Source organism: Poeciliopsis prolifica, unplaced genomic scaffold (assembly GCF_027474105.1).
Source record: "Poeciliopsis prolifica strain line A6 unplaced genomic scaffold, Auburn_PproV2 SCAFFOLD081, whole genome shotgun sequence".
Classification (NCBI taxonomy): Eukaryota; Metazoa; Chordata; class Actinopteri; order Cyprinodontiformes; family Poeciliidae; genus Poeciliopsis; species Poeciliopsis prolifica.
The window spans coordinates 191,655-216,989 of record NW_026562456.1 but is presented as its reverse complement, the minus strand read 5'-3'; the positions used below and the strand labels follow the sequence as shown (position 1 = coordinate 216,989).

At 39.4% G+C, this 25,335-nt stretch overlaps 2 protein-coding genes and 1 long non-coding RNA gene across 9 annotated transcripts in view; 1 reads left to right on the top strand and 2 right to left on the bottom strand.

The window, feature by feature from the left end:
* Positions 1 to 17,687, top strand: part of phf21b (PHD finger protein 21B) — a 50,756-nt gene extending 33,069 nt beyond the window's left edge. Inside the window, exons 3-14 of the mRNA XM_055022015.1 lie at positions 6,896 to 7,144; positions 13,207 to 13,299; positions 14,089 to 14,397; positions 14,505 to 14,621; positions 14,701 to 14,752; positions 14,827 to 14,903; positions 14,985 to 15,039; positions 16,211 to 16,227; positions 16,304 to 16,462; positions 16,534 to 16,600; positions 16,694 to 16,797; positions 17,143 to 17,687. Coding sequence (XP_054877990.1) covers positions 6,896 to 7,144; positions 13,207 to 13,299; positions 14,089 to 14,397; positions 14,505 to 14,621; positions 14,701 to 14,752; positions 14,827 to 14,903; positions 14,985 to 15,039; positions 16,211 to 16,227; positions 16,304 to 16,462; positions 16,534 to 16,600; positions 16,694 to 16,797; positions 17,143 to 17,370 — 1,527 coding nt within the window. The 3' untranslated portion in view covers positions 17,371 to 17,687. The remainder of the gene's footprint in view (positions 1 to 6,895; positions 7,145 to 13,206; positions 13,300 to 14,088; positions 14,398 to 14,504; positions 14,622 to 14,700; positions 14,753 to 14,826; positions 14,904 to 14,984; positions 15,040 to 16,210; positions 16,228 to 16,303; positions 16,463 to 16,533; positions 16,601 to 16,693; positions 16,798 to 17,142) is intronic.
* LOC129352842 (uncharacterized) lies at positions 5,813 to 7,005 on the bottom strand. The gene is made up of 3 exons (XR_008604946.1): positions 6,878 to 7,005; positions 6,469 to 6,764; positions 5,813 to 6,068 (listed from the first exon to the last, which is right to left on the bottom strand). It is a non-coding gene; the product is annotated as an uncharacterized LOC129352842 (long non-coding RNA).
* Positions 17,688 to 20,832: 3,145 nt separating the features above from the next.
* LOC129352880 (rho GTPase-activating protein 8-like) overlaps positions 20,833 to 25,335 on the bottom strand; it is a 101,050-nt gene continuing 96,547 nt past the window's right edge. For all 7 annotated transcript variants that reach the window (XM_055022077.1, XM_055022078.1, XM_055022080.1 and 4 more), the window contains 9 exons: positions 25,135 to 25,266; positions 24,305 to 24,391; positions 23,756 to 23,854; positions 23,575 to 23,685; positions 23,398 to 23,471; positions 22,706 to 22,783; positions 22,415 to 22,543; positions 22,235 to 22,338; positions 20,833 to 21,288 (listed from right to left, as the gene is read on the bottom strand). In XM_055022077.1, coding sequence (XP_054878052.1) covers positions 21,091 to 21,288; positions 22,235 to 22,338; positions 22,415 to 22,543; positions 22,706 to 22,783; positions 23,398 to 23,471; positions 23,575 to 23,685; positions 23,756 to 23,854; positions 24,305 to 24,391; positions 25,135 to 25,266 — 1,012 coding nt within the window. In that variant the 3' untranslated portion in view covers positions 20,833 to 21,090. The remainder of the gene's footprint in view (positions 21,289 to 22,234; positions 22,339 to 22,414; positions 22,544 to 22,705; positions 22,784 to 23,397; positions 23,472 to 23,574; positions 23,686 to 23,755; positions 23,855 to 24,304; positions 24,392 to 25,134; positions 25,267 to 25,335) is intronic.

The window sequence follows — 25,335 nt, the reverse complement described above, 5'->3', positions numbered from 1 at the left end:
TTCATGTCCCATCTGCCTGTCTGTTTCTTTCTAATCTTAATCTTTATATATTTTGATTTTTTAAAGGGATTGAGGAAAAAAAAATGCAAATTCTTAAAATATTTTAAAAGTAGCACCAAAAGTTTGTGATTTTGACATTTTAGCTGTCAGAAGGAAAGATCTTCTATATTGCAGTGGTTTTGAAGAAGCCTCTGACTGAAAACACTGCTGTATTCTTTCTCACCTTGTTGAGCTGCAGTAATGAAATAATCTGTTGAATAATCCATGGATTAATCAATTTGCTGGATATGAAATCCCAAGTTTTTTTAGGACTCATCCAACATCATTTAATTAAATGATTGTATAAATAAGAGTCGGGTTGTTGCAGCTTTGTCCTGTCAGGATGTTTTAGTCTCCTGTTTTTAATTTTTTTACCATTTCATCTGATTTAAATTTGCTTTACACAACAATAAAAACAGCTACATTAAAATTTTAACTACCTGTGTGAGAAAAACTTTAAGGAAAACTTTCAGTAATAATTTAAATATTGACCTTTGGAGATTTTAAAGGTTTTTTTTCTCCAGGTGTCATCCAGAATCCAGCTTTTGGTTTCTCCTTCCTCCTGGCTCGTCTGTGTGGAAGATAAAACATTCAATCCATGGCGTTTGCTCAACAGATGTCCTTAATCTCGGCTAATCCCGGATGTTAAACGGTTGTTTTCAGTGTGGTAGAGTGTGGGGCTCTTAAGTCATTTATAACATATTTTATATTTTATGTTTATATATAACATAATAAAATAAAAACATAAAAGAATATATAATAGTATAATGTGCAAAAGTTGCACATTATACTATTTTATTAATAGTATTATTAACAGTAACTATTAATAATTGTACTAATAATAATTAGTACTATTATTACTACTCATTATTACTATTAGTAGTAATAGTTATATGAATAATAAAAGAATGAAAAATAAATGCTAAAAACTGGCAAATTTAAGCTGCGTGTCACAAAATTCATTAAATGAAAAACCCCCCAATTTTTTTTTTTTTTTTTTTTTTGTAATTTTACCTGCTCAATAATATTTTTAAAAATTGTTAAATCTTTAAAGAACCAAAACATAGAAAAAGACTTTAGATTGTTGCCTTGATAAAAGAAAAACAGACAATTTCTAAATCAGTGGATTTTTGGTTTGTGACAAATTTTCACCGTTCTTGTAGTCAGTGCTGATCAAAAATTATTTCAAGGGCCAAAAAAGGCCCATGGGCCACACTTTGAACACCCCTCCTATAGACAATATATAAATATACACAGCGTGTAAACATTGTTATTGATTTGAAACTGTAAATAGTTTTTAAAAAAAAATAAAGTAGCAAAGTAATAACAAAGTGTTATGTAATTAGATTATTAAAAGTGTTGGTTGAGATATTATATGAAATGTTTATAATTAATAAAATAAGATAAATTCACATTGCCAGTAATAATAAAAGTAAAGTTACAGAATAAAACCATAAAAAGAAAGTAGAAATAATATTTCTCTTGAGCAATGTGGCAGAATACAAACCACTTCCTAAAACTTCTATTGGACAGGAAATCAAAACGTCCCTTCAGTATAAAAGCCGCCTGCTGACAGAATGAAGACCCCACTCTGAGCTTTTAATTTGGAAACGGGTTCACGTGAGATTGAGCTGCTGTTTGTCTTGCCTCAGTGCGGTTGTTGTGGCCAGGACCCCCGCCGCTCCCGATGTCGCTACAGTAAAATAAAATCAGAGTTCAGCGCGGCTCGAGCGGAGAGGCCATGCTGTTTCACTCCTAATGAAACCTCGAGTCCTGAGCGTGAGCTTCGATCATTTAGGCTTTTATTGAGGAGAAAAGCAGACGGCGGTGATGCGTTTTCGATTAAATCCCCGCAGGTCAGCATGAAGCTAAAAACAACTCATAAGCTTTTCTGACAGCTTTGATTAAAAGGAAAATAGATTTTAGACAGAAAAACAGAACATGAATGTAGCAGACAGAAAAGGAAAATCTGTTATTTTAAAAACAAATATAAAAACAAGCTGTTGATAAAATGAGACTAAATAAGTTCAGATTCGAGGTGGACTATACAATAAATTGTGTCAACAGTCTGCTAAAACCAGAGACCAGGGCTTAATTAAATAAATCTGTATTTTTCAAATAATCTGTCATTTTTTTTCCCACGTCTTCAAACTCAAAATACATGGATGAGATTAGATTGTTTTAATTTTTGAAGTGTGTAATGTAAGTCTGACCTTCTGATCTTTGTAAACTGCCTTCCTCTTCACCACCATGATGGATAACAGTTTGACTTTTTCAAAAAAATTATTTAAGAAAATTATATGATTTTGAAATCCAGCAAATAGAAACAATCATGGAGAGCCAGGATTTAGACTAAAATAAATACGCAATATTCTGTGTTTCACTTTGAACATGAAAGTCAGTCGGCCCAAGGCAATGCGAGTTAAACGGCTGCGTAGGCCATCCACACCACCAGGGGGCTCCAAGAGCGTGACTTGATTTTATTTTATAATGATTGATCTAGGTCTATCACAATAACAAAAAGGATGAGAAATTGTCCCAGAAGCTATAAATTATAATATTGTTAGTTTGAGACCATTTTCAGGTAATATAATGGTAATAATGCAAGAACACAATTTCAAAGCTCAATAAACTTTCAGTTCTAATGAGGATTTAACTGGAAAACATTTTAAAATATTTTAAAAAAACAATAGAATGAGTCATAAAGTCTCTGTACTATATTTGCTTGTTTCAGTTTATTATACGATTAATTGATTTATTGCAATAGGCCTATTTGAATTCCAAAATACTTTTTTATCCCAAAGAGCAATTTAAATTTGTTGCAACTCAACAACATTGGATGGATTAAAAGTCTGCTCTGGGCCCCAAAAAGGTTTGGGCCAGCCCTGACCTAATTGAGAAAAAAAAGAAAAATGTCATTTTTGCATTAGCTTTGTTTTCTTTATTCTGCATTAAAAGCAGGATTTATTGAAATAATCATCTTAAAGACAAGTTAGATGTTTAAAAAATTACTATTTGATGTAGTAATAATGTTTTATTGATTGGCTGTTCGTGTTGTTGGTGTCCTAATATTTCCTTCCCTCGGTCACATTCCGATGAACTCTGAGTAAAAAAAAGCCTCTGCAGGCGCGTTTGATTTGCATTTAAATGGATTTATTGTCGGGCGGAGACTGACCACATGATGTGGGAAGTGAATGGAGCGCCAGCCGCTTCCTCGTGTTTGTCTCCCGGCTGCATAATGAACATTTTAATGTGATTGTTATCTGCCAGCGGGCGGGAGAACTGGAGCAGTTAGACTAACAATCAAAACTGCTTAATATGGAGGCCGAAACGCAGAGGTATTGATTCAGTTCCCGAACAGAATCAAACGGAGGCGACAGTGAAAGGAGTTTTAATCATCTCTGCAGGGAAGCTGCTGTGAAGGCTGTCAGATTACAGGAAGTTAAAAACAAGAAACAGGAAGAGAGCGACGACGGACCGGAGGTTCGTTGGTCTCTCCTTATGTCCTTCCTTCAGTGTCCTTTCCTTTTTTCCTTCCTTACCAGTTTGTGTTCTTTCCTTCTTTCTTCCTTCTCCTTCCTTTGTTCCTTCCTTCTTATTGTTCATGTTGGCATCGTTGAAGATGCTCACAGGGAGTTGAATGAGTGTTGATACCAGAGGCTCCATGTTGACCTTGCTGTTGACCTCTATAACCTGATATTTCCAACCCAAGGTCCAGAACTGGAGAATCTTCTTGGAAGAAATTCCTTCAAGTAATCAGAAGTCAAGTTTCCTTCATTTAAAACTCTGAAAACTGAAGAAGAAGAGCAGACCAAAACTTCCTCTATTACACTTGAAACATTTAAATCTTAAATTGAAACGTAATCTGGAAGAAAAACCAATGAGAAACATAAATAAACATTTATCCTCAGTAAACTGGTTTTCCAGACGTGAAATCGGCAGCTAACAGGTGATTCAGACCATGAGGCAGTTCCTCCTGCTGTCTCCATAAAATATTCATGAGTTGATCCCCGATTTGATGAGAGGAGCGTCGTTCTTCTGACATCTCTACGCGAAGTCCCACAGCGAACCGATCCTCCTCATCACGATCCCATTCCAGCTTCTTGTTTGTTCCACCTTTAACAAAATTCCCATAACAAACCAAATATTTTAGTTTAATTTGGGTTGCAACTAGAGATGGGAATGTTTCTGGGCTCAGCGATTTGATTTAGACATGAGTTTAGATTCAGAACTCTGCAAAAACCACATCTTACCAAATATTTTTGGTCTAGTTCTGGTGCAGATATCTTAACACCTTTGAAATTAATTCATTAAGACAAAAAGTAAATTTTTAAGAATGAAGACTGTCAAAACTTTGGTACTGAAACACCAAACACCTGCAGCTCATGGCAGGAGTTAATCTGCTTCCACTTTCACGGCTCTGAAACTTATTTCCAAACATTTCTGCAGTCCAGTCCTGTGGATTTGACGTTGTTTTGTTCCTCTGGGAATAAGAAAAGCAGCCGCCCGTTTCCTCAGCCCCTTGCAGGACTGAAGCAGCTCGCTGGTAAATGGAGTGTAAACAAAGAGAGCGTCTGGCAGCCGCGCTGATGGAAATCTGAACAGCTACTAATGCGTTTTCCAGCGGCCTCCTTATCTCAAAGGCCCCTATCAAAACAGCGAGCATAATGAGCGAGGATAATCCAGCCGGCTGGCTGTAAACAGCCAAGAATGACCTTAACTACGGACTCAGAGAGCCGAACACGTTCTCAATTAAATTTCTCCAGTTGAGAGGCTCAAAATGCTCCGTTTTCCTGCTGAATGAGCAACTTTACAGCAGAAACCAGGAGAGGAAAAACTGCTGACTCATGATAACATGTCTCTAGATTTTAGAAGTTTCTTTGTCTTTACTCGGATTTTCTCAGATTAAATGTGTTAAATTAATGATTTTAAAACATAAAATGTGGAGTTGTGAGGGCGGTTCTGGTCTGCAGGGTCCAGAACTTTACAAAGTGGATTACAGCTGGACTAGAGAACCATCAACTGATTACTTCCTGTTCAAAATGGAAACATAACATCTCCCCCAGTTCTCCCAGTGATCAGATCCTGGTGGGTTCTGGGTCGGCTGGGTTATTCTATCCTTCCTTGTGACCTTTTCTTCAGTCCTTCCTTCCTGGTGTCTCTTCCTTCCTTTATTCTTTCCTTCCTTCCTTAATCTTTTCCTTCTTTATCAGTCGTCCTCAGGAGGAAATGAGTCAGGACTCTATTTAGCTTTGAAGTTCATTTATTTTCAAAATATTTACTCTTTTTTTCTTTGCCTTTTGCCTGAAGTGAAAAACTAAATGTGTAGGATTAGATCAAGATTTTTTTGTTGTTGGTTTGGTGAGAAAAGCAAAGTCAGATCCAGTTTCTGCTCCGATCTGGATGAGACAGAAGCAGAAACCGGAGTAACAACGGTAGAAAAGCTGCTGCTGCTGATGTGCAGCTTTGATGTTCTGCATCATCAGCTCTCAGGCCGCGGCGAGGCGGCCAGCAGAAAGCCCGTTTCCTCCACCATCATTAGATGAAAGGTGAGCGGCGAGCGTACCCTGATGAAAGCTGCTGTATCCTCGCTTAACTCTGCAGAAACGTGGAGAAAAAAAGCTCATTAGCGGCTCTTATGAGCGCTGTAAAGCATTCTGTCAGGTAGATCCACGGATCTGTCTGGCTGTTCCACATCTGATCCACCATTTCCAGAGCCAGGCAGAACCACAACAATAAATAAAACCCAAGCAGTCAAAAAAAAAAATCTAAAACGAGTCCAAAGTGTTTTATTCTTAAATGCTGTTTTACAAAATCAAACCGAATGTCCAGTCAGTTCATTAGTTTGGCCATTTTCTTTTCTTTTGATTGGCAGTTTACTTTTACTGTTCCACACTCGCTTGTTGTCATGCTGATAGTGAACCTGTCCGTCGACGGCCTTTGGCTGGTCCGTGTGTGTTTATCTGTAATACTGTGGGAAATGATGGGGACGGTCTTCCATCTCTTTTTTGGTGTTCCTGGTTCATACACTGCAAAAAACGCAAAATCTTAAGTTCAGTTTTTAAATTATGGATTCTCTTGTTGCTTAGAAATTAAATCAAATGAATAAAACTGGATGTTTGCATAAATAATGAACATCCACAGTTGAAAGTTTTTTGTAACTTTATTGTTACAAAAAAGAATAATTATGTTTTTTTTTTAGGATTAAAGATCAATCTATGAACAGGATGTGGATTGGTTGAATTAAAAATAATTAAAATTCCTCCCAGCATTGAAATAAATTGCAGTCATTCTGACATTTGCTGCTGGTTCCTCTTATTTTAAGGCTTCCTGTTTGATTAAAAGTTTCTTTTTGTTAAAAGCTCCATGAATCCGATCCTAGGTGTGTCTGAACACCTCTGAGTGTTTTAACGTGTCCTTTTTGTGTACCTGCTGACCCCGTCCCTCCAGGAGGGGCCTGTCGGTCTCCAGCCTGCAGAGGCTTTAAATGAGTGACCTTTCAGACAATAGGAGGGGCCCCGGCTCTGCATGGCCAGCGGCGGGCCAGCGGGTCCTGAAGCAGGCGGCTGTTCGGCCGCCTGCGGATTCCATTGATTCCCTGAAACAAAAGCTTCCCAGGAAGCTGCTGGTGGAGAGGAACTGGGACCCAACAGGTTCTGGATGGTTATTTATTTGCTGGAAGATGAAAATGTGTTTCTGGAAGCTCGACTGTTTTTGTTGCCTTCCTGAACAAGAATATGAAATATTTAGAGCGGATGAAAAGGAGTGAGGAAACCCTTTTAGAAGAAGCCGAGGAGGGTGGGGGGAGGGTTGACATGGCGACGAAGTATTAACTCACCTGCCTGTCTCCCCGCAGAAGCTGGCCGTCCGAAGCTGTCCCGTGGGGACCGCCAAGCCGCTGTCGCTCATCAAGCCCCCCAGCCAGAGCATCGCGATCTCTGTGCTGCCGGCCAAGGCCCCCGTTTCCATGGTGACCGCGCAATTTAACGGCCAGAAGGCGGCGGCGCCGGAGCCGCTGCAGGCGTCCCCTATAAACCTCCAGGCGGCCGGAGTCGTTCCGTTCAGCGGCGGCAGGAGAGCCGGGGAGCTGCTGGCTCCCTCCCAGGTAACCCCCACCTGCAGAGGGGCGGGGACGGGTTCTCCTTTTGGGTCGGCCGGGCTATTTAATGTTAAATATTAATATTTAATATATAAGAATGGAAGACTTAAAGTCAGGTGAGACTTTTTTGTTAGACAAAAGTTTTATTCATCTTCATTGAGGCTACCGCTAACTAGCCGCAAATATTAGCTAACTAGCTTCATTGAGTTCTGTGACTCAAGCGGTTGAGGCTACCGCTAACTAGCTGCAAATATTAGCTAACTAGCTTTATTGAGTTCTGTGACTCAAATGGTTGAGGCTACCGCTAACTAGCTGCAGATATTAGCTAACTAGCTTCATTGAGTTCTGTGACTCAAGCGGTTGAGGCTACCGCTAACTAGCTGCAAATATTAGCTAACTAGCTTCATTGAGTTCTGTGACTCAAGCGGTTGAGGCTACCGCTAACTAGCCGCAAATATTAGCTAACTAGCTTCATTGAGTTCTGTGACTCAAGCGGTTGAGGCTATCGCTAACTAGCTGCAAATGTTAGCTAACTAGCTTTATTGAGTTCTGTGACTCAAATGGTTGAGGCTACCGCTAACTAGCTGCAGATATTAGCTAACTAGCTTCATTGAGTTCTGTGACTCAAGCGGTTGAGGCTACCGCTAACTAGCTGCAAATATTAGCTAACTAGCTTCATTGAGTTCTGTGACTCAAGCGGTTGAGGCTACCGCTAACTAGCTGCAAATGTTAGATAACTAGTTTCATTGAGTTCTGTGACTCAAGCGGTTGAGGCTACCGCTAACTAGCTGCAAATATTAGCTAACTAGCTTCATTGAGTTCTGTGACTCAAATGGTTGAGGCTTCCGCTAACTAGCTGCAAATATTAGCTAACTAGCTTTATTGAGTTCTGTGACTCAAATGGTTGAGGCTACCGCTAACTAGCTGCAGATATTAGCTAACTAGCTTCATTGAGTTCTGTGACTCAAGCGGTTGAGGCTACCGCTAACTAGCTGCAAATATTAGCTAACTAGCTTCATTGAGTTCTGTGACTCAAGCGGTTGAGGCTACCGCTAACTAGCTGCAAATATTAGCTAACTAGCTTCATTGAGTTCTGTGACTCAAGCGGTTGAGGCTACCGCTAACTAACTGCAAATATGAGCTAACTAGCTTCATTGAGTTCTGTGACTCAAATGGTTGAGGCTACCGCTAACTAGCTGCAGATATTAGCTAACTAGCTTCATTGAGTTCTGTGACTCAAGCGGTTGAGGCTACCGCTAACTAGCTGCAAATATTAGCTAACTAGCTTCATTGAGTTCTGTGACTCAAGCGGTTGAGGCTACCGCTAACTAGCTGCAAATATTAGCTAACTAGCTTCATTGAGTTCTGTGACTCAAGCGGTTGAGGCTACCGCTAATTAACTGCAAATATGAGCTAACTAGCTTCATTGAGTTCTGTGACTCAAATGGTTGAGGCTACCGCTAACTAACGCCGCTGTTCGCTAGCTTCGGTGTTGCGACTTGGTGACTTGAAGCGGGTGAATCTACTGCTAGCTAGCGGCTAGTATAACCTTTCTTCGTCTATCATGGTTAAGTGTAAATTTATCGCCAGTTTGAAAGGCTGTTTTTTTTTTTTTTTTTTTGCTAGTCAACGTTTATTGAGTGAAAATAACTATTTTAATTTGTACATTTCTGTCTTAATACGAGGCTGAATTTTGAGTTGGTGAAACCTGTATAAATCCTGATCAGTAAATATTGCTGTAAATCCATTTTGTGCTAGTCGTTTTCCAATGGGCCTGCACTGCAGCCTTGTTCTTCCTGTTTGTTGGGATTCAGGCTGCAGCCTCTCTGGCTTTATATTCTGCTCCATAAGCTGGGATCAGAGCTCCATGACTGTAATTTTCCAGCCGTTAGAGAGAAGAGGGCCCAACCTCCGGGCCCTCAGGCTCAGTCTTCACCCCTCTTCTGCCCATCCTCTCTTCACCGTGTCCATAAAGGAAAATGAGATGATTATCTTTGGCATTTTCACTGTCAAAGTGAATGATTGTGGTTCAGAGTCGAGGTTTTTGGAGGGGAACCCCCTCAATCATCAGACATCATCTGACTCTTAGTTTCCTATTTAAACTCTAAAATGAGGTGTTCAAAGTGAGGCCATATGTGGCCTTGAACCGATTTTGCGTTTCATTTTAATAATTTTTATTAGGATAAGAATTATTCTAATTCAATAATAAATTAGAACATAATGCAACCAAAAGCAGCACAAAGTGAGCTTTTCCAAGCTTTCTGTTTCCTTCTGTCATGGTAACTAGGACCACATCTACTCATTGACTTGTACACTTTGGAGCACCCAAACCTGCTTTTAATTACTGTACAAAGACTTGGCTCAATAGATATGAAGACTGCCCTACATTTGTTTTTTAATGCTGAGAGTGAATAAAATATTTTTTTCAGGTTTATTAAAAAATTGAGTCCAAAATATTCAGCAAAATGTATTGTTTCCTTTCAACAAAGATCTATGATCCTGTTCTTAGAAAAGAAAATCTGATTATTTTACTTGTTTAATTGGAATAGTTAATGGCATTGTGGTGATTTTAGTTTTCAAAAATGATTGACAGTTTTGTCAAGTGCAGTGACAAAACTTCCTGTTTTCATGATGCAGTCATGTTTTTATTGTTAAAAATAACAACGTAGTTTCAAATTACGTTATTTTTTAGGAATATGTTTCCTTATCAGGTCATAATGAAAACCGTTGACGTATTCAGTCAGAGTGAGCACTCTCAGTCCAGACGAAGCTTTTCTCTGAAGGCTTGCCCAATCACAGGCTGTTTTTGCAGCTAATTCAGGGATCAATAGTAATAAATCAGGGAGTTGGTTTTAGTTCTGCCCTCTAAATTGCAGCAAATCAAAGCAGAAGATCTGAATCCAATCGCTGATGGAGGTCAGCTGAATATGTGCTATTAAAGGGCCGGAACCTGAACTGCAGATAATGAATGCTTTCCTGTGATGAGCTGTGATTGGATGTGAAAACCAGAGAGGTCAGATTCAGGCTTCCTCTTTTAAGTTGTTTTTTTGTTCTTTTTTTAGTTTTTTAGAATGTATTTTTAGTTTTAAAAAACTAAAAATACTAAAAAGACTAAAAAAGTTTAGTTTTTTTTTTTTTTTTTAGGTTCTTTAGGTATTCACCGTGTCCATAAAGTTATTTTGTTGTTACTTTTTGAGGGTTTTGTTTTTAGGATCTTTGGACTTTTTTTTTTGTCTTTTTTAGGATCTGTTTGGTATTTTTTAAATTTTTTGTCTTGTTTTTAGGTGTTCTAGGGATTTTTGTTTGGTTCTTTTGGTATTTTTCTAGTTTTCTATTTAGTTTATTTCTATTTGCAGGTTTCTCTTTAGGTTCTGTGGGTTTTTAGGGTTTTTTTTTATTATGTTTTTGGTTGTTTCTTTTAAAGCTGTTTGGGTTTTTTGTATTTTTGTTAGGTTTTTTTAAGGGAGGTTTTAAGGTTCTTTGTTTTTTTCTGTAGATTTATTAGGTTGAGAATCCAACATGCTGGAAACGACATTTAAAAACACTTTAGGCGTCTTAGACTTCCAAGTTCAACTCAAAGGTTTCAGAGATGAACTGATGTGTGTCACAGCTCTGATGAAGAAGCAGTGTTGCTGTGGTAACCACATGGTAACTCGGTGAACTCTTCTCCACCCTCTGTGAACTCTGACCTTCAGGGTCGCTGAGTGACAGACGCGACGTTCAAACATTGTCAGGCTCTGTGAACCCGGTGTTTACTTTAACCATGACAGAAATATTCCCACCCTGACGCTCTGGGTGTTTTTATATGTGAAGTTTGTGGATGTAAACACAGCTGGGTGTTTATCTCAGGTTACTGAAGGTGGTCAGGGATGAGGAGCGCCCTCTGCTGGCTGCTGCTGGAACAGCAGCTTTAAAAAACCAGTAGAAACTGAGACTAACTGAAGGCAGCGCTTCGTTCCAGCTGATTTCTGCTGAGTTCTGGTTTTACTCGGAGATGATAGACTCAGAACAAACCTGTCGTCTTCGCTGCACGCCTTCATCCTGACTGCTGCGTGTGCATAACCTCCTCCTCTTCCTCATCTTCCTCCTGCTGTGATGACAGGAGCAGAGATGACAAACTCCTCCTTCCTATCTCCACTTTGACCGGCTGCTGGCAGACTCCTCACATCTTCTCTTTAATCCATGTTTTTTTCCTCTATAATTCAATCCTTTTATTGATTTGGAGGTTTTATTTGCGTTTTATGCCTCTCAACCTTTGCTCCACTGTAATAATCTCATTTCTAGATGCAAAACAAAGAGCAGTTTGAGTCGTGAAGAAACCAAACATCAGATCCTTTTTTAAATACAAACTGTTTGAGTAAAAGAAGCTGCTGCATGATTAACTTTTATGATAATCCAGAATATTTTACAGCTTTTTTTAGGGATTCTCTTTTGAAAAATATTGATTGTAAATATTTTCAGATCTCAATAAGTAATATTTGTTTTGCATAAACTGTGCTCTTTTATTTAAAAATTTTAGCCATTCTGTAATTTTTACTTGTATTTAGAAATTGATATTTTTTCTCCTATTCTTCTTGTTTGTGTATTTTAGGACTGCAATTAATGTTTATTGTAGAAATTGATTATTCTGACGATTATTTCTGGATTTGATAACTTCAGTCTGTTTTATGCAATATTAGAGATACATTTAATGTGCAAATAAACAAACCAGCTCCTTTATAAGTAAGAAAATAAACATTTTCTTGCATTCAGTTGGTAAACATTCGATCAGTTGTAGCAAAAATAGACAGATTTAAAGACTAAGAAGTTTGTTTTTCTCTCAAGTGCAAAATTTATGCATCTTTTTTATTTTTTCCAGTTTTGGCTCGGTTCCTTTTGACTGCCTTTTTCAGAGTCTTTAGTTAACGATTAATCCTATTAATTGTTTCAGCCCTGATGTGTTTCAAACTTTTAACTGTAAATGTGAGGCAAACGGCTCAGGATGTTTGTTTCCATCTCATTTTGTCTCCATCAAGTTTAAATCGTTTATATTTGAAGCCGCAGCCAATCAGAGCTCAGCTTTAGTTTCTGTTTGTTTCACAGAAATCTCTGATCCAGGATGAGAGGAAGAGGAGGAGGAAGAGGAGCCCTGAAGGTGTTGGGTTTGGAGAAAACAGGCAGCAATTACAGAAATGAAAGGCCTGAAACTGCAAGAATCCTGGGCTCTGCAGTTACCATGGCAACCGACCTCGGCCGCCTCCTCCTCCCTCTTCATCCTCGCCGAGCCGCTTTGCAGCACAATACGACGAAACGAAAGGATTTCACAGAAGAAGAAAAGAGAAGAGGGAAAACTTTCACCTCCTTTACTGGAGAACATGGAGCGCTTAAACTGGTTTAAACTGGTTTACGGGCTGGGTTTAGACTGGTTATGAACTGGTTTATATACTGGGTTTAAACTGCTTTAAAAATCTGTTTTTAAAAAATTGATTTGAACAGGTTTATATTCTTGTTTAGATTTTGTTTTAAACTGGTTTAAATTCTAGTTTTAGCCTGTGTTATTTGATTTCTGACTGGTCTGTGGTGACCTTAAACTGGATTCAAAGTGATTTGGTTCTGAACTGGTTTTATGGTCTGGTTCCAGCTCTGAGTTGGACTGGTTTTGGACATTTCGGTTGAACTGGTTTTGGACTCAGTCTGAACCCAGTTTTGTGATGGTAAAGGTCCGTTATGTTTTGTGTGAGGAACCATCAGAGTAAAGTTGATTTAAATCAAGTATTTCTGTTTCCAATAAACATTTTGGGAGGATTTTAATCTCCTTTGGAGAGATCTTTGATTGTTAAAATCCATGGGATTAAAATCAGCCTGCAGAAACAGCGCCCCTGGTGGTTAATGTTTGCAGGTACATTTATTTGTTCCACCTCAGACAAGTTTTTGACTGAACTTGTTGTTTTCACTGCTGGATTGTTTTGGTTTTAAAACCCTTAATGTTCAGGAAGTTTCACATCATTTCTGGACCAAAACAAAAACCCAGAACTTGTAGAACCTTCCTGTGAAGGTCCTCCTAACTGGTTCTGCCTGTTGCGTTTCAGATGCTGGGAACTCTCACTGCTCTGCCCATCAAGGTGCCTCAAGTCAGCTCTCTGCACCGGCTGGCAGGACAAGCAGCCACTGTGCTACCTCAGGTAAACCGGGTCACTTTGACCTTTAACTGGGTCAAACTGGTTTCAGATGAATTGCTATTGCAAATATTAATATTAAAAACATTTGACATAACAGTACAAAGTAAGTTTATTTTATCTTTACAAAAGTTGTAATTCGAAGTTTTGCCTTTTTTCCTGGTCTGAGCTGAATAATGAACATGTTTTGAAGCAATGGATCAATTAAATTCAATAATTTCCACTTGCTTTATTTATATTTTTTTAAAGATTTTTTTCTCTTTGTTACAAAAATGAGATGATTAACGTCTCCAGTCTGGTGTTTTGGTCTCAAATAGCTGCTTCTCCTGAAGATAATTTTATTTCCAGAGAGTTTATTTTGTTGTTTTGTATATTCAAAATGTTTTCCAGTTCCAGTGTTAAACGCCCACTGCAACTTACAGTTTATTGATCTTTGAGAATATGTTCTTGCATTGTTATTCTATTAGCATTATATTACTAGAAAATGGTTGCACAATAACTTTCAGAACAATTTATTGTCCAGTAAGATTTATTATTGTAACAGTTTGGTAAATATGAAGAAACAGAGCGATTTATTTGGGGGAAATCTGTCTGACCAGAAATTAAATTGCAGGTTCTGTCCAGCAGGTGGCAGCAGAACATGTTGACCTTCAGTTTAATTAGGATATTTAGCAAGTTTCACCTTTTTTTTCCATGTATAACTTATATTTTTCTCACTTTTCATTCAGAATCCAACATAAAACTACTGAATTATCCCTACAAGATAATAAAGCTGTTGCGTTTTTTCCCCTACAGGTCAGGCCAAAGACCCAGATCCCCGACAGCCTCCCCCACACTCCCTGCCAGGAGCTGCAGCCGCTCAGCCTGCAGAGAGTAACGGCTGTGGTCAGCCCCAAGAGCCCAAACCCCACCCTGCCCACCGCCAACAGCACCTTCAGCTCCGACCACCAGCAGGTCAGCCAGAGCAACGCCTCTCCATCAGCAGGCCTCGACCTGGGCACGGCCGCCCAGCACGCCTCTGCAGGGCCAGGCGTGGCGTACGCCATCATCGCCGCCTCGCCCGCCACCGGGAACGGCGTGTCGGCTGTCAGCGAGGCTGTAAAGGTACGGACACATTTCACAAAAACATCTGGAGCCTTCAAGTTTGTTTTTTTTTAACTGACAACTTTAACTGACAACTGACAACTTGGATTATTATCACCTGTTCCCAGGTGATAATAATCCAGCCGCAGGCCCCCAGCAGCACCGATGGGTCCCCAGCTGACCTCCCTTCACCTGAGGCTCCCACCGTAAAATCCCCTCCCAAGAAGAAGGAGGAGGATCCAGAGGTGAATCAACTTTATTATTCTGACTCAACAGCTGGAGGACTGAAGGAACCAGGAACTGACTCTTCTTCTTCTGTTGCAGAAAATCGCCTTCATGGTGGCCCTTGGCCTCGTCACCACAGAGCAGCTGGAAGGTGAGTTCACTTCGACTCCCTGCTGGAAACAAACGGAGCCAGCCGAGTCTTTAGAGGTCCGTTCTGTTTTTCAGAGATTCAGACGAAGAGGCAGGAGAGGAAGAGGAGAAGCACAGCCAACCCGGCCTACAGCGGCCTCTTCGAGCCCGAGGTGAGAAAATGTCCTGAAACTTTTCCAGACCTCCGTCTTTCTGGGAGGCTTTAGCTTTAACCACTTCCTGTTTGTGTGCAGAGGAAACGCCTGCCGTCACATTACCTGAACAGCTCCCTCTACCTGTCGGCACGAGGTAACGCAACTCCCAACCTGCAAAAAAAAAAAAAAAAAAAAAAAAAAAACTACTCAACCCGACCAGAATCAGAGCTCCATAATTACAAAGTTTTCTATGAGAATCAATGGGAATAAACTTGTAACTTTTAATTTGCCGGGGTAAATAAAGACTCTAATCATAATATTCACTAAAATAACCAGATTTGATGTGTATTAAGATACCTAACATGCACTGATGGTCAGAAACCTGGACTATATAAAGTGAAGTTCATAAAAATTTTACCATAAATATATTTAACTTGCAAATGACTCAATTGAACTGAATTGAATCATTTGCAATGTTCCCATTCCATGTGAATTATTTCCCATAATTCACATGGAAAATTCCAGTTTTTTAGGACCAGAATAATCTGGACCAACTCATCAGTTTTACAGTGCTGTGAGAAAGTAGAACGTATTGCTGCTTTTCACTGCAAAAACTCAAAAATCCTACCAAGTATTTTTGGTTTAGTTTCCAGTGTAAATATCTTTTTAAGTGTATTAACTAACTTACAAGTGACTTTTTAGAAAGTTCTAGTTTCACTGGCAATAAATTTTACTTAAAATATGAGGAAAATACTTGCACTTTGTCAGAGTTTGTGTTTTTGCAGTGTTCGGTTTCATAATGTCGTATGTGCAGAATAAAAGCCTCATGTCTAAATAAATCACATAAACTTAAAATGAGCTCCAGAATCACAAAAGTCCAGACCCCTTCAGTAGATCATTTTAGGGGTTTTTATTATATATTTTGTGTAGTTTTAGTTGGTTCGTTCAGTAAATGGCCTCGTTTTGACTTTGTATACAGTTTAAAGAGTGGAGATCATCACTTAGTAAACAGATTAATTATCTATATTCTAGTTTGGACTGAAATCCAGTAAAGATGCAGGCTAAATTAAAACGGCATAAAGAAGCTGCATTTATGTTTTAGTTTTAAATAATACATGTAATTAAAAACTCGTTGGACTACCACCCTCCATCTACTGTTGGTAAAGTCCAGTTGTTGATCATGTGACTCCAAAGTTTTTCTCCAAATTGTTGCGTTTCCATTAAACTGCGTCATTATTGGTTAGATTGAAACGGTCGGTTCTTTCTCACCACTAACTCCTCTACCACGCGCTAACCTCTGCTCTGCTCCATCTACACGCTAACAGAGGATTTCTGCTGGAAGGTAGGTCAGGTCACACAACTCGTGTCGCGGCTCGGAGACCTCTGCTGACCCCTGCTGACCTCTGCCTTGTTTGCAGGAGGAGCTGGAGCATGACGACCTCTGCGCCGTCTGTAAGGAGGACGGAGAGCTGCAGCTCTGCCACAACTGCCCCCGAGCCTTCCACCCCACCTGCCTCCACCCGCCCATCAAAAGCCCCCCCAGAGGCGCCTGGTACTGCCCCAAGTGCCAGAAGAAGGCGAGTTCAGACGCGATGGGGTTGCTGTGGCGACGGCGGCAAAACCATGACGCTGTAACTTCTGCTTTCAGGTCCTGAACAAGGAGAACCTGTCGTGGCCTCAGAACTTCGTCCAGTCCTACGTGACGCACAAGACGGGTGAGGCATCTTGAACATCGGTTATACAGCGGGGTGTCAGGTTCTAATGGAGCGTGTGTGTGTGTGTGTGTGTGTGTGTGTGTGTGTGTGTAGTGAGGACGGAGGAGAAGCGGCGGCTGCTGAGACGAAACAATGAGTTGAAGAAGGAGTGCGCTCACCTGGAGGAGCAGGACAAGAACCTCAACAAGACGCTCAAAGTAAAAACAACAGAACACAAAACGGTTCTGGTTTAGTTTCTAGTGCAGATATTAGCAGCTAAAATAAAAATAATCTACAAGTAACATTTCATCAAGGTATGAGCTGGTTTTAAGTCAATAATTCCTCAGACTGATGTGAAACTGCTAGTTCAGCTGGAGGATTATTTCACTTACAAGAATTACTGACTTATAACAAGCTGAGCTGAAACATTACTTGTAAGTTAGTGCATTTAAAATAAGAATGTGGTCTAGTTTCTACTCCAGAACGTAGATCAAAAATACTTGGTAATATTGTGTTTTGCAGCCTTACTTTTGGCCCTAATAGGACTCCGTACTTCTCTGCAGGTCTGCATGGACCAGAGGGATCGACTCCTCGGTTTGCAGCGCGACACTCAGGCGTCGCTCGACCGCATCAAGACACTCGTCAGGCTGATCCAGCGAGACCAGCTGGTCCAGGTCACCATGACGACCATCGCCACGCTCCCCCAGCTGTGGATGAAACCCATCAGCACCGTCGCCATGGCGCCGTCGACCGCGCCGCTGCAGCCGGGTCAGGACGACGTCGCCAACTAGACCCAACGTCTCTGAAGTGTTTTCAAACCCAACACCTACAGTGCTTAACGAGATTTTTTTAAGTTATTTTCTATTTATTCTTCGCCTTAATGTATTTATTATGAACCGGTAGAATCCAGCTTCCGAGCGGCTGTACAGCGATTTATCCGAGTAGACGTTCGATTCCATCCTGTGAACAAAGTTCCTGCCATACGACTTCAGGAAGACGTTTCCACACGCAGACGAGCCTTCAAACAAAACAGAGAACTACAATTTTCTCAGTATTTATAGAGTTAAAGTCAAAGAAAAAAATATTTAAGATTAAACTACAGAAATTAGCTTTTTAGTGCAGATTTTAGTATTTTCATGCCGATGCCTGTTGATAAATGTCTGGAGTATTGAGGGGAATCACTGTACATACGTGCTTTCATCATCATCATCATCATCATCTAAAAAGATGAGTCTCTGATTGGACAGGTTCAACTTTCCTTTAAGACGCAGAAAGAAAACTGAATGGATATTAAAGGTGTAAAACATCTCAAACACTAAACAATTAACTGATTATTAGTGTTTTTGTTGAGAAATTCAACTTGCCAATTTCCTCAGTTAAGGTCAAAGGTCAAGAGACTAAACTGCACATTTTCTAAAAGTGTGCAACGTCTAAACAGCTCAAAGGCAAAATAAATTAAGGTTCTGGAGTGGCCTAATCAAAGTCTGGACTTGCGTCTAATAAAGACTTTGTAGTTTGGAGTTAAAGTCTCCACATTGAAGCAATTCTGCAAAAAGAGAGTCAAAATTTATCACCCGTTATCAGAGCTACAGAGAATTTAAGTTTTGCTCTGGAACAAACAAACTCAGTGGGCGGGATTAATGGAGAACCTGGCGTCTGATTGGCTGCTTCAAGCGTTAAGTGAACAGAACTTCTTCAGTTTCCTCTAGGCCCGCCCACTGGGTTCCATGGTGAAGTAGATGGTTTATATTCATAAAGTAAAATAATTTAGTTTTTGTTTCTGCGCCTTAACAGCAAATAGAAACTCACCCCAGCGAACGTGATGCATCCACTCCGCCCCTCCCTCTTTAACCAGTATGGAAAATATGCCAAAAACGTTTTTTTGTGTGTGCATTTTATATTTTCTGTGTATTCTGAGCGAAAGATGAACACTGCCTCACATTGTTTCAGGGTTTCAGTCTTTGTTGTCGTATCAGTTTTTTATATTGACGATAAAATGGAGAAAAGAAAAGCAGCAGAATCAGGACGTCTCCGTCGAGCTGCAACAACAGTCGCCAGTCTTCCTGCCGTCCGGAGACGTCCCGCTTCAACGCTTCCATCGTTTTCTGTTTTTATTATTCAGTTGTGGTACTGTACTCACCCATCAGTGGAGGTGCAGCTCTCTGATGCACAAACATGAACAAAAGGGAGAGGAAAAAGAAGTTTTTTATCAGAAAAGACGATTAGAATCATATCCAGCTCACCGGTTTGGTCTCTGAAGGATCGACGCTGCAGGAATCTGAAGGTCTGTTCACCTTTTCTGCTTTAAGCTGCAGAGAAAAAACAAAAAGTCAGTTTAAAGCAACATTTACAACTTTATCTGAAAACAAAATCAGCTTCAATTTTAGTTTGAAAGTTGGAAAATATACTTTATATAGACGATAAAATGAAAACTTGTGGTTGCATGCTAAAATTAAAATGCATAACACATTTTTCTTCATTTTTTACATCAAATGATGCAATTAGATAACATTACTAAGTTCTACAAAAAAATTTAATGTTTTTAGACACATTTATATGAAATATCTTTGAACCATATTAAGGACAAGTCTGGAAATAAAATAAAAATATAAATTTGTTTTTTTTTATATTTATATATTTTTTAAATATAAGCAGCAAATTCTACATTGAATAAAAATCAGTAAATGCAATCAGATGAGTTAAAATTTAATTTTTCTGTTTTTTTCTGGCCCTTTTAAACATGTTTTCCAGTATATGAAGATGTAAAAAACAAAGGAATGATAAATATAAATGATCTTCAAAAATCAACTTTCCTATTTTTTTTTTTTTAATTATTATTTCATAAATGCTGAAATGCGCCAAAGTAGAAAATATTTTTGAACCAATCTGGAAGTGAAGCTGCCTGGAAGTTTGATAATTTTCAGTTTAAAAGGTGAACAGACAACTTTCAGAGCAACTAAAGTAAATATTTAATCAGATTTATTTTTTATTTCCTGTAAGACGAGTTTCAGAGAAACTTTGAGGAAGTAAATATTTACTCACATTACCTTTTGTTTCCTGCTGGTGGCGCTCTTTCAGTCCAACCTGCCTTCATGAGAGAATAAATCATCATCAGTTAGTTTATAACAAAAGAGGGCTTTTATTTTGAAATGTGCCATGTGATGCATATCAAGTCCTCACCTGAGAGGTGAAAGTTCAAACCGAGATGGAAACCATATCAGTTTAAAAAAATGAATAATAAAGAGAATCCCACTTTCCTCCTCCATCCGTTTCTAGGAATCTTCTCCGGGAGAAACTGTGCAGCGCTGAAACAAATCTATTTTACTACACAACACAACATTTGAACAAAACAAAAAGAAGAAAAAAAAACATTTTTATATTCTTTTATCGAAGAGCCAAGAGAAACCAGAGGAGTTTGTGTAGATGGAGGTGAAATAGAAGTTTCTGTTCGTCAGTGAAGCGGGGAAATGTCCGGTGGATAGTGTGTATAGGAAGTGTTTGTCTTAAATATGCCAACGTAGTTTTTCGTTCTTTCTGATGCATTCAAACGCTGATGGACGGAGGATCGATGGTTAAAGAGTAGTCTCACTTTTTGTACCAAGTTCTTACAAAAACATGGAATCATTAATAAACAAAGTCAAGAACAAAACGGCCAGAGCTTTGTGTGTTTTATAAAACCGATTCTGGAACATTTCAGCTAAAATTCACTCAAATATCAAACAGAATAATTCTGGAGGAAAAGTAAAATAATGAATAAAATTAGATGGAAAAATACAGAATGTGTTAAAAATATACATTTTGGTAGCAAATGCTACATGATATATAAAGTAAACTTAATGATTTCTTGAGTTATATATATATATCATTTTTTTGAGTTTAGAAATTCATGAAGAAATATTTTTTGAAATAATTTAAAATTAAGATGGGAAAAATATTCCATAGTAATTATAAAAAGATCAAATAAAAAAAATTACATGTTAATCAAATTTTAAAGTAAATGATCATCTAAATTCAACAATTACACATGATTGTAAAGTTAATGTACAAAACAAGTATTTTATATTTTTTTATCAAACCATTTTGAACTTTATGTCTTAAAATCATATATATTTTGAATATTCCACTTAAAAAAATAATTGTTCCACTTTTATATTTGACAAATTAAATTAATTCATCCTGTTTGACACTTGGATTTTAAAGGGTTAAATGTAATGAACATAAATTCAAACAATGATTTTTACTCATTTTCTTTTCTTCATTAAGTCACAATTTATTAAAATACAAATTCCACTTACAAAACATTTAAATTCTTGTTTTTTACAGTGAAGCTACAGAAACAGTTTTAATCCAGGCATTATTTGACAACTTTGGGTTTTATTCACACGTTAAATATATTCTGTCCAAAAGATAAAACAAAAATAATCACATTGCATTACTATTATTATTTCTAGTTTTTGTAGTGCACTGGTGGTGTAACAGGCTTGACCTTTCCGGCTCCCTCAGCGGTGGGGTCATGGGGTTACCTGAGCAGGCGGGCAGCGGGAGCCGAACACGGCGGCGAAGTGTTCGACGAGGATCTCGGTGAAAATGTTGATGGGCGTCAGCGCGCTGAGCGAGATGGAGCCGTGGCGCGGCCAGACCAGGTTCACGCCGAAGACGCATGCCAGGTTGGAGGCGCTCATCTTGTTGCTGAGGCTCTGCTGGGACACCTGGAGGAAAACCCAAACAACAACTGTGTGCAATTACACAGCTCTGAAAAGCAGAAGTGGAGCCTCCTGCACAACCAACAAGAGTAAGTTGTTTCTGGACTGCAAGTCAAGAAGAAAACGCTCGTCTCTTCCAGCAGGAAAATACAACAAATACGACTGTAAAACCAGCTGATCGAGCTCAGCTTGGGTTGCTAGGAAACGGTCGGACTCCACTCGAGTTGCTAAGCAACGGCACAGTCCTCATCAAATGAGGATGATGATGGTTTTTAAAACAGCTTGTTTTCCCGACACCAAAAACATGAATTTATTGTCAAAAATATGTTTCTACAGGAAATTCTGACTCAAATGGAAATAAAAAATGTTTTAAAACAAATGCCTTTAGAAATTAGATTCTATAAAACATCCTGAATTTCATGACTTTAAATCTGATAAGAACTCATTAATTTCTGAGAGCAAAAAAAAAAAAAACAACCAAAGTTTCACTAGTAAGAAAAACCTGCAAATAAAATAAATAATCTACAAAGGAGAAAGTAAATGGATGGTATGGGAATTTTGATGGAAATAATAAAAATGTAAATAAAAAAAAATAAACTATGTATATAAATAAAAATGTATATAAATACACAATTTAAAGAAAAAAATACAAAAAGTAAATAAAGGCTTGAATAAACTTGCAATTAAAGGTCAAATAAAATAAAATAAAATAATTAAAAATAATAAACTTCACGGTACTGTCCATTTTTATTACTTAGATAAAAAATTGTAAAACTTATTTTACACCCAAACTTGAACTTTGGTTTTCTCTTTTTAAAGAATTATTTCTGTTCCTTTTTGTTCAGTGTTTGAAGATGAAACTCCTTTTGGAAATCAGGTAGAATAAATGAAGCCGATTGTTGTTGGGCCTTAAACCAGAACCAGAACCAGAACCGGGACGATTCGGACTCACCATGTTCAGGAAGCAGAGCAGAAACTTCAACACGATGAAGTTGTGTTCAGGAAGACTTTCTACAATCTGCTTGCACCTGGTGGCGCGAAGGCTGCTCTCCACATCTGGAAGGTCCAGTAAGAGACGGTGAAACCGGACCGCCCAGAACCGGACTCCAGAACCGGGCCGTTCAGAACTCACCCAGGAGCTCCAGAACCTGGCCGTAGACCCGGAAGGTGAGCAGCGGCTCGGGAAGCTCTCTGAGGAACGTCTTCAGGATCACCGCGGCAACATGGACGTCCTGGTAGAGGTCAAAGTTCACTGGCTTACCTGAAGAAAAACAAGTAAAAAAGAAAAATGTTAACAGGCTGTTTGAAGGATAAACATTGTTTGAAAAGGTAAAAGTTTCAGAAAGTCCCATTAAAACTTTGTTTCCCTGCAGGGTCACCCACAGCCGGGCCCCTGCAGGTTGGGGGAGGAGACCCCGCTCACCCTGGTTGTAGAGTTTCTGGACTTCCTTGATGATCTGAACCCGAACCGAACGCCTGAAGATCCCCTCAGTCCTCAGACCTGGAACAGGGCAGCATGTTACTGCAAAAGTCCTCACATTTTATACAAATTTACATTTTTTATGCTAATTTCACTTGAATTTCACAATGATGACTTTTCCAAACTGTCTTTGACCTTTTTAAATCACTTATCAAAAAATTTTAAGTTTCATAACTTGTATAAACTTTAATTCACATCAGAAGGTTTTCTTATTCAAACAACTTAAAAGTCATAATATGTGGAAAATGAGAAACTGATCAAGTCACCAGTTATCAACTGGAATCGGATGAAGACGTGTCAGACTGGGAACCAGTTGTCTTAGCGGTTAGCGTTAGCTTCGTCTCATATTTAATGTGTAGAGGTTTCTTTCTGAGTGTCACAGTTTGGCGTTAGCTTCTTTTCTATGGTTTACTTTTGTATGATTTTACACCAAAAATATTATTCTAGTAGTTTTAGTGCAAAAATTAATTTTCCTTGACAAGCACCATGAAAACTGGCCATTTTCAGTAATTTTCCAAACAGCTAGGTTGCTGTGGAAGATTTTTCTGCTATATTTAATTATCTGCTGCACTAAACATTTATCCAGGTGGAAGTCATGTGATCAGGTGGAAGTCATGTGATCAGACAAGCCTCACCTTTCTCCTTTAGGTAGGCCACAGTCTGAGCCATGACAGGTGGGACGATTGCCTCGCGGTTCTTCTCCCTGATGCTGCAGAAGCAGAGTTGCTGATCGGGTAACGAGTTCAGCTTTAACGAGCCATTAGGCGAACCAGCTGATTGGTTAACGAGCTCAGCTTTAAGGAGCCACTCACTACTGCAGGCTGACTCCAAACTGCTGCGTGGGCAGCGGCGGCCGAGGAGGCGGCGTCTTCACAGGCGTAGGCGGTCCGCCCTTCTGAGCCGCCCGCAGCTTCTCGTCATGCCTGCCAGGAAACGGAAACACGATGAGGAAGATGGAAACAGAGGAAACGCAGGATGGAGGAGGAAACTTGCCTCAGGACGTCTGCAGGGATGAAGAGCTGGTCGTAGTTCAGGTGTTCCCGCAGCTCCGCCAGGTAGTTCACATACTTCAGCTTCTTCCCAAACTTGTGACTGAGAGAGAAACAGATGATGCAAATGGAGGATTTTTATTTTTAGGGATGAGTCACACCAGCTCTGTTTAGTGCACTTTACACAGTTTGTTTGCAAATTTGTCCAAAAACATAAATTCTGGTCCATCTACAAACTCGGTCTTGGTTTGGTTGAAGTGAACTGATAAAATCCATTTTTGTTTACATTTTGTGAAGAAGAAAGCTGCGCTCAGTGTCTTCAGAGGTTTTTGTGTGGTTTCGTTCAGTAACTCTTTGTGCAGCGCCCCCACAGGCGAGGAGGGGAAAATGTTTTTCAAAGATTGATTTTTTTGACAGAAAAAAGAAACACAGCGATTGAAATGTAACAAATGCTCAACTTTGGTTCCCAATAAAACAGTCTGCTGGACTACGAGGTGGGAAAACACTCTTCTCTTCTCTTCTCTGGCGCCTGAACAGACACTGCAGGTTTTACCTGATCAGAGGTTTGAAAATGTTCCAGACGATCCGGATGAAGTTAGTTGGATGGACGACGTAGAGCGTCTTTAGGTTCTTCTTGTATCTGCAGATGAAAACAGGAAATTCAACTCTTCTGCATCTATTGACTTCCAGATGATTTCCTCCACACTGATGCAACCTATCATATTTGCTTGAACAGGTTAAAATAAGTCTGTGGTCTATACAAATCATGTTCATTACATTTTTTGCAAAAGGTAACTCTTAAAAAATAAGATTTTAGCTGCTTTAGGGCCTCTGTCACTTTAAATAAAAATAAGCTGCTGCTGGCCACGCCCCCAAAACTTATTGTTTACAAATGTGCCATTACACCACTGTATATATTTGAAAAGCAAACGTGGAGCCTCCTGCACAACCAACAAGAATGCAGAAAATGTTTTCTGGGTGGTGCGTCAACAACAAAACATTTATGTTTTCCACCAGCCATTGTACATCACATACAGCAGTAAACCCGGCTGACCAAGCGTGCTGGAACTCTGCCTTGGTTGCTAAGTTACAAGCAGCATTCCACTGAGGTTGCTAAGTAACGGTGCAATGAACTGCAATGTAACGTTACTTTCTGGAGGCTCATTTTCTTTACAGCGAAAATTAACTTCTTGCCAAAAGACAGATGTGTTTGTTTTTTTTTCAGAAACATTTAAGATCCAAATGGAAGCGGATTTGGTCCTGTGCATTTAGAAACCGAGGCAGACTGGCTCACTAAGGTCTTTATGGATCATTGATTTTGTATTTATCTACTTTCTGGATATTTTAGGAGCTGAAGTCGTCATTATGAGGAGGAGGACCTACTTCCGGTCGAACTCGCCGTAGGCTTCGCGCAGCCACTTGAGCGACGGCTTGTTGCTGCTCCTGATGCCGTAGTGGAAGTAAACCAGTATGTAGTCCATCTCCACGTACTGGTCCAGCGTGAACTTCAGGTACCTGCAGTGGCAGAACAGGGTGAGAAGCGGAAACGCCTCGCCGAGTCGCTGCAGGGGGATTCCTGACGTA